The following is a 13,517-nucleotide window of genomic DNA, read 5'->3' on the forward strand; positions in this document are numbered from 1 at the left end:
GTTTGTTGAATTAATTAATGTCACTGTGAAGAAATAAAAAGGATTTTTAATTGTTAAAGAACTCTGGACTCGTTTGATCCATGGAAAACTTAATTATTGAGGTAAAGAACAATTAAAATAATAAGATTTAGGGTGGAAAATTAGCATTATATTTGCAAGGGCTCACCATCATCTGGCTTGAATCCAATGGCCACATAGCACAAAGAAGGCCACTGGATGGATCCCGCAGCCGGGACTTATTGTAACATAAAGTGTGCAAGAGGAGAGGGAAGATATCAGTGATGGCTCTGTATAGATTTCCATCTCTCTCCTTGCATCCCTCAGTGTTAACAATACAGTTCATATTTTCCTGGCTGCATATGCCCCATGTAAATTATAATAATGTAGGTTTTAATACAAATTAGAAAAGGTAGATGAATAAGTTTTAGGTAGTAGAATTGGCATTTGGGAAACCAGTATGCAAGTTTGATATTGGTCAGTTCTAAGATAGCATTTGGAAATAACCTCCTTGGAAAATACTTGTATAAAAATATGTTTAAATGGTAATCATTTTTGCTTGATCAGTTTTCAGACTAATTGGCTCTGTTAATGCCATTTTCCTTCCTAATTAACTCTAAATAGAGGGTGTTTTAAGTATATTATTGGTTTGTTTTCCATATTTGGCAGTCAGTGACATTTATGGCTTTGTTTAAAAGGAGAAAAACTGCTTTCTGGTATCCAGTTTGTGAACACTAATTGTTAATGTAAAAATCAAGTTTTTTGTGCTTCTTTAGTTCTCATGCACTTATACTAGCAAATGCTTTCACCATACTAGTTTATGCACTCACTGCACTAGTTTATATATTTTACAGGTAACAGGATACCCTGAAGTATTTAGGCTTGTGTACTATGGTGGAATAGAGCACAGTATCAGGAAGGAGGTGGGGAATGCATAATATTTTTATCTTTTTCTTGTTTAATCAGATATTTCTTGCTAAATACAGATAAGAGAGTTAAGGATCATAGAATCTTCCTCTATTTCACTTCCGCCCACTTAGCTCAGTAGGGAGTGCAGATCGAGAGGACGTGAGTTTGATCCCCGGGTGGGGCATATGTTTTCCGTGCCGATTTGATAAAAGACATTGTGTCTGAAATCATTCGTCCTCCACCTCTGGTTCATGTCGGGAAGTTGGCAGTTACATGTTGAGGTTTATGCTGGTACAAACTTTCCAGGAACAGTGGCTAGGTTTACTATCCAACATTACATGACTGATATACTGTTGAAAAACGGTGTTTTACCTAAAAAAACAAAGCCATTTCACTTTACAGTGTAATCTTTGATAGATTTACTGAAAAAATTGCAGAACAAAGATTTTCTGCATTCCTGGTCAAAGATATTTACTCTAAAATATTTAATCAGACTTTAGAGAGAAGTTCATTCATTTACTGTCATATTGTCCATGATGTCTGGCTTGCTTCAGATAGGAACTTAATTGTGTGTCTATCATACAGGTTTGGCCATACTTGCTAGGGCATTACAAGTTTGACAGCAGCCCCGAAGATAGAGACTATCTTGATAAGAAAACACAAAATTTATATGAACGGACAATGTCCGAATGGTTAGCCGTGGAGGCTATTGTTAGACAAAGGGAGAAAGAAATTATGGCAGCTAACTTGGCCAAAATGTCATCAGAGAGCACAGATGGTAATATTCCTTTAGTGCGAAAAGACTCGAGTCTTGATAATGACGTGTTTTTATCACAGAGTTTTGATTCTGATGAGTTTTCTCATCCGGACACTGTTCCTGAAGAAAGTAGTGCAACAGGAACTACTTGTTGTACACCAGACAGAAAACAGAGTATGGATTTACATTTTGAATTGAGTGATAAGATCACACAGACAGATTCTTTCTCTGTGATCGAGAAACGTGAATATTTAACGTCATACACCACAGATAGTCCCGATGACGGGTTAGGAGACTCAATAGCAAGACAAAGTTCCCAGGAACGACTTAAACTCGATTCAGCAGGTGATTCAGAAAGCACAGACACTTCTAAATTTGACAGAGAGTGTAGTATTGAACGGCAAGGACTAACAAAATTTTCAGCAGGAAGTTCCGGTGTTGAGGAAGATGCTGAAAATGAAGCAGACGATGAAGGTGAAGAGGATGAAGATGAAGGAGACCAAGAAGAAGAAATGGAACAAGATGACGGGGAAGATGTTATGTTGGTTGTATCACAGGATTCCACAGAGAAGGAAGAAGATAAAGCCTCACAGGTCACTGTAATGGTTGATGGTGGAGAAACACCTGTTGTTGATGGTAAGCAAATTGTAGACTTGTTTAGCTTCATGATAGTTTCATTGTTCTCAATAGATACTCCCCAAAACGTATACCAACTGCAGGTATGAATCATAAATACAAATATTTTAAAGCAGTCAACTGTTCGATCATAAAATTGTAGTGACAAGATTGATGTTGACCCTAATCATGCTGAATATGATTGATTCTGCCTTTGCAACCAGTGTAGATCTTGATCAGCCTGCACATCCATACAGTCTGATTAAGATCTGCACTGTTTCGCATTCAGGCAGTATATTTTTGGTAATCAACCCTTTTAACAGTTAATGGTACTGTCCAAATTGAAAGATGGACAAGTTCTAAATAGGAATTTAGCAAGGTAAAGGTTAAATCTACTGTAAGGTTTTGAATAGATTTGAATGTAGCTTTATTTATTGTTTTAATGTCTGTTTTAAAAGATATCTAATTTTAAATTGAATGAAAATACTCATTAGAATAAAGTTTGTTTTTTCTTGTTCTTGAGTTTCAAATTATTTTGCGACTTGAAAATGAATTGCAGTAGAATTTAATAAGATTAAATGGAATTTCTGATTTGTATTTCACAGAACGTGTGAGGCAATTATCAACTTCCAAAGAGAGTTTAATGTCCCCAGCCTCACCAGCATCCAATGGAGGAATCTATGCTGTAAGTGATTAAACTTTAATTGGATTCTTGTATGAGTAGCAGTGACATTGTGTTGTTAATTATTTTGCTGGTTTCAGATGTCTGCAGTAGGGTCTTAATTCTGTATACTGTAAAACTATATAATTTTTATGCCCCCGAAGGGAGGCATATAGTTTTTGAACTGTCTGTCGGTCTGTCAGTCTGTCGGTCTGTCTGTCAGTCTGTCCGCAATTTTCGTGTCCGGTCCATATCTTTGTCATCGATGGATGGATTTTCAAATAACTTGGCATGAATGTGTACCACAGTAAGACGACGTGTCGCGCGCAAGACCCAGGCCTGTAGCTCAAAGGTCAAGGTCACACTTAGACGTTAAAGGATAGTGCATTGATGGGCGTGTCCGGTCCATATCTTTGTCATCGATGGATGGATTTTCAAATAACTTGGCATGAATGTGTACCACATTAAGACGACGTGTCGCGCGCAAGACCCAGGTCCGTAGCTCAAAGGTCAAGGTCACACTTAGACGTTAAAGGATAGTGCATTGATGGGCGTGTCCGGTCCATATCTTTGTCATCGATTGATGGATTTTCAAATAACTTGGCATGAATGTGTACCACAGTAAGACGATGTGTCGCGCGCAAGACCCAGGTCCGTAGCTCAAAGGTCAAGGTCACACTTAGACATTAAAGGTCATTTTTCATGATAGTGCATTGATGGGCGTGTCCGGTCCATATCATTGTCATTCATGCATGGATTTTAAAATAACTATGCATGAATGTGTGACAGTAAGACGACGTGTCGCGCGCAAGACCCAGCTCCGTAGGTCAAAGGTCCTAAACTCTAACATCGGCCATAACTATTCATTCAAAGTGCCATCGGGGGCATGTGTCTTCCTATGGAGACAGCTCTTGTTTTGGCATAAAATTCTGTGGTTTGGGTCAAAACAGCTATTATGCAGGGATGAGAATTTTCCGCGGAATTGCGGATTTCCAAGCTTTTTACAAGGCCAAGGACCATTTCTGAGATCAGTGTAATCCGAGGAGAAAATTTGTGAGGGGAGGGTACCCTTTGCCAGTCTATGATAGCGATATTTTTGTTCGCAGTAGCCATATTTTAAGTTAGTTTAGCACTTGCGCGAAGGGAAACAAGTCGATACATTTAGAGTTTCTCTTTATGCAGGTGCTCAACTGGTCCGCATTTCAGTATTTTTTGAACCAGCTCATTGTTGAAAATAACTACAATGTTGTAAACCTGTCAAATATTTTACGGTCCAAGTGAAAATTATCAACAACACTGTCAAGAATTTAATAGAATATCTGAAAAACAAATAAACAATCCACCAAAAAATGTCGTACAAAACATTTGAGATTTTCATGAAATGTACGCATGTCTGTCAGTTATCAATTTTGCAGATTGATGTAACCACAAAAACCACAAAAATTAGCCGCCCACTAAAATAACAATTTCGCAGTAAATGGAAATTGCATGTGATTGTTTGCAATTGGCAAGACCATGTAGTCCCTTATGAACAATAATGTTGTCAAAGTTCTAGCATTTCACTGAACTATTAAACTGTTTAAAGAAAGTTTTTATTTTTATGCCCCCGAAGAGAGGCATATTAGTTTTCAACTGTCCGTTCGTTCGTTAGTCACGTTAACTTTTTGCATGAAGACACTTTACTCACTAACCACTGCACCCAGGACCTTCAAACTTCACATGATGATAGTACTCATTGAGTACACGACCCCTACTGACTTTGGGGTCACCAGGTCAAAGGTCAAGGTCACAGGGGCCAATGTTAACTTTTTGCATGAAGGCACTTTAATCGCGAACCACTGCACCCAGGACCTTCAAACTTCACTTGCTGATAGTACTCATTGAGTACACGACCCCTACTGACTTTGGGGTCACCAGGTCAAAGGTCAAGGTCACAGGGGCCAATGTTAACTTTTTGCATGAAGGCACTTTAATCGCGAACCACTGCACCCAGGACCTTCAAACTTCACTTGCTGATAGTACTTATTGAGTACATGACCCCTACTGACTTTGGGGTCACCAGGTCAAAGGTCAAGGTCACAGGGGCCAATGTTAACTTTATGCATGAAGGCACTTCACTCGCGAACCACTGCACCCAGGACCTTCAAACTTCACATGCTGACAGTACTCATTGAGTACACGACCCCTACTGACTTTGGGGTCACCAGGTCAAAGGTCAAGGTCACAGGGGCCAATGTTAACTTTATGCATGAAGGCACTTTACTCGCTAACCACTGCACCCAGGACCTTCAAACTTCACATGCTGATAGTACTCATTGAGTACACGACCCCTTCTGACTTTGGGGTCACCAGGTCAAAGGTCAATGTCACAGGGGCCAATGTTAACTTTTTGCATGAAGGCACTTTACTCGCGAACCACTGCACCCAGGACCTTCAAACTTCACATGCTGATAGTATTCATTGAGTACACGACCCCTACTGACATTGGGGTCAAAGGTCAAGGTCAAAGGTCAAGGCGCGTAGGGGGCATTTGTCATCATTAGTGACAGCTCTTGTTTATTTTCTTGCTTGGTGATTGTTTGAATTTCCTTTGAAATCTTCTGTTTATGCATCAGAATGAAATCAATGAATAGATGTTAATAAGTGATTAAATGGCATAAGTGCAGAAATGGAAGATGTGTCCCAGAAAACTACTTTGAACATTAGTGCAGAAATGGAAGATGTGTGCAAGAAAACCATGTGTGCCAGAAAACTACTTTGAACATTTGTGCAGAAATGGAAGATGTGTTCAAGAAAACCATGTGTGCCAGAAAACTACTTTGAACATTAATGCAGAAATGGAAGGTGGTATGCTAGAAAACCATGTGTGCCAGAAAACTACTTTGAACATTAGTGCAGAAATGGAAGATGGTGTGCTAGAAAACCATGTATGCCAGAAAACTATTTTGAACATTAGTGCAGAAATGGAAGATGGTGTGCTAGAAAACCATGTGTGCCAGAAAACTCCTTTGAACATTTGTGCTGAAATGGAAGATGGTGTGCAGAAAACTATGTGTGCCAGAATACTTTTTTTGAACATAAGTGCTGAAATGTAAAATGTGTGCAAGAAAACCATGTGTGCCAGAAAACTACTTTGAATATTTGTGCTGAAATGGAAGATGGTGTGCAGAAAACTATGTGTGCCAGAATACTATTTTGAACATTAGTGCAGAAATGGAAGATGTGTTCAAGAATACTACTTTGAACATTAGTGCTGAAATGTAAAATGTGTGCCAGAAAACTACTTTGGACATTTGTGTTTAAATGGAAGATGTGTGCCAGAAAACCATGCGTGCCAGAATACTACTTTGAACATTAGTGCAGAAATGGAAGATGTGTGCAAGAAAACCATGTGTGCCAGAATACTACTTTGAACATTGGTGCAGAAATGGAAGATGTGTTCAAGAATACTACTTTGAACATTAGTGCAGAAATGGAAGATGTGTACCAGAAACCTACCATGAATATAAGTGCTGAAATGGGAGATGTTTGCCAGAAAATTACTTTGAACATTAGTGCAGAAATGGGAGATGTGTGCCAGAAAACTACTTTGAACATGAGTGCAGAAATGGAAGATCTGTGCCAGAAAACTACTTTGAACGTAAGTGCAAAAATAGATGTGTGCCAGAAAACTACTTTGAACATTAGTGCGGAAATGGAAGATATGACATTGTGCCAGAAAACTACTTTGAACATCAGTGCAGAAAGAGGAGATGTTAGCCAGAAAATTAGCAGAAATGGGAGATGTTTGCCAGAAATACTTTGAATATTAGTGCAGAATTGGGAGATGTGTGCCAGAAATACTTTGAATATTAGTACAGAAATGGGAGATATGTGCCAGAAATACTTTTAATATTAGTGCAGAAATGGAAGATGTGTGCCAGAAATACTTTGAATATTAGTGCAGAAATGGGAGATGTGTGCCAGAAATACTTTTAATAATAGTGCAGAAATGGAAGATGTGTGCCAGAAATACTTTGAATATTAGTGCAGAAATGGGATATGTGTGCCAGAAATACTTCTAATATTAGTGCAGAAATGGAAGATGTGTGCTAGAAATACTTTTAATAATAGTGCAGAAATGGAAGATGTGTGCCAGAAATACTTTGAATATTAGTGCAGAAATGGGATATGTTTGCCAGAAATACTTCTAATATTAGTGCAGAAATGAAAGATGTGTGCCAGAAAACTACTTGGAGCAATTTAGTGCAGAAATGGGAGATGTGTGCCAGAAAACTACTTTGAACATTAGTGCAGAAATAGAAGATGTATGCCAGAAAAATACTTTGATGATGAAATCACATTGCAGTTAAACTAGAATTATTGTTGTTGGAGCAACTTACTTGTTTTTCATTTAATCATTTCTTAAGGGAGTGGCAAATATCAAGAAGAAGTTCAGTTTTAAAATAATTTCAACAGCAAAAATGAGTCATAATTGTTGTTTTTTTTGTCAGTTTCTCGATTTAATTGTGTTCAGCTTAGGTACACATGTACACAGTATTGTTTTACAACCTTTACACTTCACATCTTGTCAAGGTCAAGTTAGAGATGTTGCACAAGGTGTCCACTTAGGAGATGCATTGTCACAAAAATGTAGTTATTTCCTGAGAAAATAAAATTGCAGTTTTGCGGTAACAATTCAGTAATAGCAAATAAACAATCCTCCCCTGAAATGAAGTAGTCAGAGGAGTCACTTGTTACTATTAGGAATAAGGTCCTGCTGAGACAAAAGTATACTGCAGAAGTATATCAGAATCCAGTCAGTTTTCATTAACACAACAGTTTATGGAGTTTATGAGTCCTTCATTACCACAGCATTTTATTGAGATCTAGTTTAGAGCCCTTATTTAGCACAACAGATTAGGAATTTAAGATCTTGTTTAGAGTCCACTATATCCAGTATAGCACAACAGTTTAGAGAGATCCAGTATGTGTTCTTCATTAGCACAACATTTTAGAGAGATCTAGCTTATACTCTTTGATTAGCAGGATTTTGAGTTCTTCATTAGATCCAGTATAACACAACAGTTTATGGTTATCTAGTTTAGTTCCCTTCATTCAGTGAAGTATAACACAACAATTTATAAAGATCTGGTTTAGACACCATTATTAGCATAACATTTTAGGGAGATCTAATTTAAACTCTTTTTATTAGCACAGCAGGTTTAGCAGTTCTCATTAGTTCCAGCATAACACAACAATATCTAGCTCAGAGTCTTCCATCAGCACAAGAGTTTATGGAGATTTAGTTATAGACTCTTCAACCAGCACAACATTTTATGGAGATTTAGTTTATAGACTCTTCCATTAATAGCCCAACAGTTTATGGAGATCGAGCTTAGAGTCTTTCATCAGCACAACAGTTTACGTAGATTAGTTTATAGACTCTTTCATCAGCCCAACAGTTTATGGAGATCAAGCTTAGAGTCCTTTAATATATCCAGTATAGCACTATCAAATTGTTCCTGTAGATTCACTGTAAACTGATTCTTCCACATGCCAGTGTCATCTGGAAAATGTTTCAAAAATATGGTTTAAGATATTAAAACTTAAAGATATCCAATGGCTATCAATCACTGAAATATTTTGTATTTAGATATTTACGTCAAATGTAGAAAATCCTCATAAAATATATTTAACTTCACTGAATATATAAATTAAATATGTGTGTAGAGCTACATTCATAACTAAATGTCATGCAGTAACTATCAATTGTTTATAAAACTTCCAGTTTTTTTAGTGGCAATTTAATACACATTTACACAGCGTTAAGCCATACATGTTTATAACATGTACTATTTTTAACCAAATACATATGAACTTCAGATAAACTATATGTAGTATTAATTTTGTTCAATTTTTAGCTCGACTATTCGAAGAATAAGTAGAGCTATCCTACTCACCACGGCGTCGGCGTCGGCGTCGGCGTCGGCGTCACACCCTGGTTAAGTTTTTCGTACCAGTCCACATTTTGACAAAATCTTTTGAGATAAAGCTTTGAAACTTTCAACACTTGTTAACCATCACCATGTCCAGTTATAGGCAAGAGTACATAACTCTGTCAAGCATTTTGACTGAATTATGGCCCCTTTTGACTTAGAAATCTTGGTTAAGTTTTTCGTACCAGTTCATATTTTGACAAAGTCTTTTGAGATAAAGCTTTGAAACTTTCAACACTTGTTTACCATCACCATGACCAGTTATAGGCAAGAGTACATAACTCTGTCAAGCATTTGACTGAATTATGGCCCCTTTTGACTTAGAAATCTTGGTTAAGTTTTTCGTACCAGTTCATATTTTGACAAAGTCTTTTGAGATAAAGCTTTGAAACTTTCAACACTTGTTTACCATCACCATGACCAGTTATAGGCAAGAGTACATAACTCTGTCAAGCATTTGACTGAATTATGGCCCCTTTTGACTTAGAAATCTTGGTTAAGTTTTTCGTACCAGTTCATATTTTGATAAAGTCTTTTGAGATAAAGCTTTGAAACTTTCAACACTTGTTTACCATCACCATGTCCAGTTGTAGGCAAGAGTACATAACTCCATCAAGCATTTTGGTTGAATTATGGCCCCTTTTTGACTTAGAAATCTTGGTTAAGTTTTTCGTACCAGTCCACATTTTGACAAAGTCTTTTGAGATAAAGCTTTGAAACTTTCAACACTTGTTTACCATCACAATATCCAGTTGTAGGCAAGAGTACATAACTACATCAAACATTTTGACTGAATTATGGCCCCTTTTGACTTAGAAATCTTGGTTAAGTTTTTCGTACCAGTTTATATTTTGTGTAAAGTGTTTGACATATGGCTTTGAAACTTTTATATCTTGTTCAGTATAATAGTCTCTATCAATAGGCAAGAGTACGTAACTCTCTCGTCTTTTTTGGCTGAATTATGGCCCTTTTTGAACTTGGAAACTGGTTCTGTTTTGTAAATGTCCATGTTTTGTCAAGACTATTTGACATATGGCTTTTAAACTTTAAACACCTGTTTATCATTATGATTTCCATCTCTAGGCAAGAGTACATAACTCTGACAACTATTTTGACTGAATTATGGCCCTTTTTGGACTTTCTAATTTGTTCAGTTTTTCTTACAAGTCAGCGTTTTGTCAAAACTATCTGAACTGTGGCTTTGAAACTTTTAACACTAGTTTATCAACATGATTTCCATCTGTAGGCAAGAGTACATAACTCTGTCAACTATTTTGACTGAATTATGGCCCTTTTTGGACTTGGAAATTAGTTAAATTTTTCATATAAGTCCATGTTTTGCCAAACATATAACTTAACATATTTGCCATCATGGTCACACATTGCCATTTAGTGCAAGACTAATCGAAATCCACAAATACAGGAACATTTTTTGTTTAATCCATTTTTTTGTTTAGTCTGAAAATCTATGGAAATATTTTGACCCCATTCTTCAATCAATTCTTCGAATAGTCGAGCGCGCTGTCATCCGACAGCTCTTGTTTAGATATAAATTCATTGGGTCTAGTATACCTGTAACCAATAATATTGGTAAAACTAGATTATTTAGAATACAACTGAATTAGGTGTGTGACAGAGATTAAGGACTTTATGAAGATGCATTCTCAGTTACATACAGAATGTTTCTCTGTGTCCGTTCACACTGTGCTCAGTTTTTCTCCTTTTCGGTTGTGGCTGTTCTGCCTCCTTTCTTAATAATGAACACATTTCTGAGATCTGGATGGAACTTTTCTGAATATCGAAAAATTTGCATAGTCGTGAGACTTCATGCTCAAAATTCTGAATATAAATAAAATTGTAGATGAAATGTATACAACACAATGTTTTATTGATCATGTATACAACAGTTCTTTGTATCATTCTAAACATGCTGTATGAGATCATCAGTGGCAGTTCTTATGTGAGATCATAACTGTAAGATTCCGTACCTATATGAGATCATCAGTCAGGTGCTTATGTGAGATCATAACTAAGATTCTATACCTGTACGAGATCATAAGTGACAATATTTATGTGAGGTCATAACAGTAAGATTCTACACATGTATGAGATCATCCATGGTAGTTCTTATGTGAGATCATATCAGTAAGATCCGCTACGTGTATGAGATCATCAGTGACAGTTCTTATGTGAGATCATAACAGTAAGATTCTATACCTGTATGAGGTCATTGGTGGCAATAATGTGAGATCATAACAGTAAGACTTTATACCTGTATGAGATCATTGGTGGCAATACTTATGTGAGATCATAACAGTAAGATTCTATACCTGTATAAGATCATCAAAGTAAACAAGATGGAGATTTGAAGTTGAATGTTGTGATAGGACATTTTCCCATTGTCGTGTATGGTCACTCCATTTTTCATCTGAAAATATTTGAAAGCATTGCTTGACCTAAGGTAAAAATTCTCGTAATTACTGATCAAATTGCATGTCTGACTTTCCACTTGTCTTGTTGTTTTATAAATATGAAATTCAACCAAATTCTTCAGTTGACTCAGAGAAATTAGAAGTGAAATTTTTGCAGTACAGTCTTGACATTCTTGCATGGCATGAAAGTTTGTGATAAAAGCACAAGTGACTTTAATGGTAAATGTTAGAAACTGATAAATATAATAAGTCTTCAAATCAGGATATTGTAGGTCTCATTCCTAGATGTATGGTCTTCTATTACATCATCATGTAGGACTTAAAACAGTTAGTCTGAAATCTTTTGTACTATCTTCTTGATCACAGGAAGTTGTCAGTTTGTACTGGTAAGGAAGCCAGTTACAATGTAGTCAATGTTCTGCCTTATCCCATATAGCAAAAAAGAAGCTAGATCCGTTGGTGTAAAAACAATTTGTTGCAATTCAGGAAAAATTCTTGTCAGTAGAAGTTTCTGTAAAATTGACAACTTAAGGGTCTCTTTTCTGTGTTTTGTAATCTGACAGAACAGGCAGAGAAGAAATACCTGACTCTCCAAATATGAAACTGTACAAAAATTCACTGAATTCTGTTGAAGACTCTACACCAGAACTTTTATACATTGCTACAGCTGTGTCTTTGGGATTTCTCACTATAAACACAATCTTAGATGAAGGGTTAATGTGGAGGCGTGGGTATTGAGAGGGGAGGTAACCCTGACAACATGTTATGTTTGGGGTATGGTTGTCTGATGTAACTGGAGATCTGTAAGCAGTTAGCTGGTTGATGGTTTTATGGAGATGATCTACACCTGAAATAGGGAGAAAGATAAAAATTAGAGACAGAAGCTCAGATAATTGTGATCTTAAATTTGGTTACGACGAAACACAAATATTTGTAAAATTTCAGGATCTTCATTGATCCAAAAGTATTGATAATTTTAAGAAAAAAGGTACAGGGACAAGATATTATGAAATTCTGGAAAATAAACATGTTTTTCCTTACAATCGAAGTTAGAGATGTCATTGTGTAAAAAGAAATTGTAGATAATTCTTTACATAATAAAAAACAAAATATCTTTTTTATGTACCAGTAACTAAGTCTCTAAAAAGAATCTTTCAAATAAATACACTATACTGTCAGACATGTACAAAAAAAAATTAGTTGAGTTGTTTCTTTGATTATGTGTAGGCCTGAATAATGTGATAACTGACAGTTCCTTTATATATTAGAGTTTCACATTTTCAAAGTGACCATTTTTTTTGTCTATAAAATTGTTTAAATGGGATTGGCCACCTTTATAGGTGAAGAAAAGAACTATAAAAATAGTGATCCATGCCCCAAAAAAAGTGTTAAAAAATGTCTTCACTAACTGACAGTTTAGAGCTTAAATTTGGACTATGGAATTTCAGTGCTTAAAACATGAAAGTAAAATATAAAAGAGATAATATTCTTCTCTACAGGCATATATCACTTGTTTGAAATTTCAAGAATATTTTTTTAAATATTTTTTTGAAATCTGTGTCAGTCTGTTATATGAATAATAATTTGTCAAGCTTGAGAACAGGGAAGAAGGAAGATTTTGGAGTTTTAAATTGAATTTTTATGATGTATTTGTTTATAATATATGAAATACTACCTGAATGTTTGTACCCTGTGACTATAATATCCAGTGTTTGAGGTGAATTTATTAAATCCATGTTTTAAAAAGTTAATTTATAATCAATATGAAAATTGTCTAATCTTTCCCATTGCCACACATTTTCTTGTAGTCTAAGAGGGAAATTATACATGTGAACAAGATTGACATTATTCAAATATACAAAGCCTGTTAATATATAGAACACCAATGATATTGATTTTACAATCCATTTTTCCTTTATTAGATGTTCACATTTATGACAGATCGATGGTTTACTCCACCCTGTACAGTATATCTGTACTGTTTATATTTCCTTGTTAAAATGGAGAGAGTAGGTGTATTATAAGTTAAGTAGTATGTATAAGTAATTACTGTCAGCAAGTTAAAACATATCAATCAAAAGTTTGCTTTTATTGATTGTTGTAAATATGTCTATAACTTTTACAGGCCCTGTGTATTGCCCTATATAGTACTAAACCTGCGTTAAAAT

At 35.9% G+C, this 13,517-nt stretch overlaps 2 protein-coding genes across 7 annotated transcripts in view; one reads left to right on the forward strand and one right to left on the reverse strand.

The window, feature by feature from the left end:
- LOC123535359 (small G protein signaling modulator 1-like) overlaps positions 1–13,517 on the forward strand; it is a 76,460-nt gene that overhangs the window by 46,040 nt on the left and 16,903 nt on the right. For all 6 annotated transcript variants that reach the window (XM_053519468.1, XM_053519470.1, XM_053519471.1 and 3 more), the window contains exons 15-17: positions 852–920; positions 1,492–2,299; positions 2,884–2,963. In XM_053519468.1, the coding sequence (XP_053375443.1) occupies positions 852–920; positions 1,492–2,299; positions 2,884–2,963 (957 nt within the window). The remainder of the gene's footprint in view (positions 1–851; positions 921–1,491; positions 2,300–2,883; positions 2,964–13,517) is intronic.
- LOC123535360 (cytosolic sulfotransferase 1-like) lies at positions 7,414–13,383 on the reverse strand. The gene is made up of 5 exons (XM_053519476.1): positions 13,025–13,383; positions 11,933–12,196; positions 11,248–11,345; positions 10,594–10,756; positions 7,414–8,487 (listed from the first exon to the last, which is right to left on the reverse strand). Exons 1-5 carry the CDS (start codon positions 13,083–13,085, stop codon positions 8,372–8,374), a joined length of 702 nt encoding a protein of 233 aa, XP_053375451.1. The 5' UTR covers positions 13,086–13,383; the 3' UTR covers positions 7,414–8,371.

The sequence above is a fragment of the Mercenaria mercenaria genome, chromosome 12 (genome assembly GCF_021730395.1).
Source record: "Mercenaria mercenaria strain notata chromosome 12, MADL_Memer_1, whole genome shotgun sequence".
In the NCBI taxonomy this organism is placed as follows: Eukaryota; Metazoa; Mollusca; class Bivalvia; order Venerida; family Veneridae; genus Mercenaria; species Mercenaria mercenaria.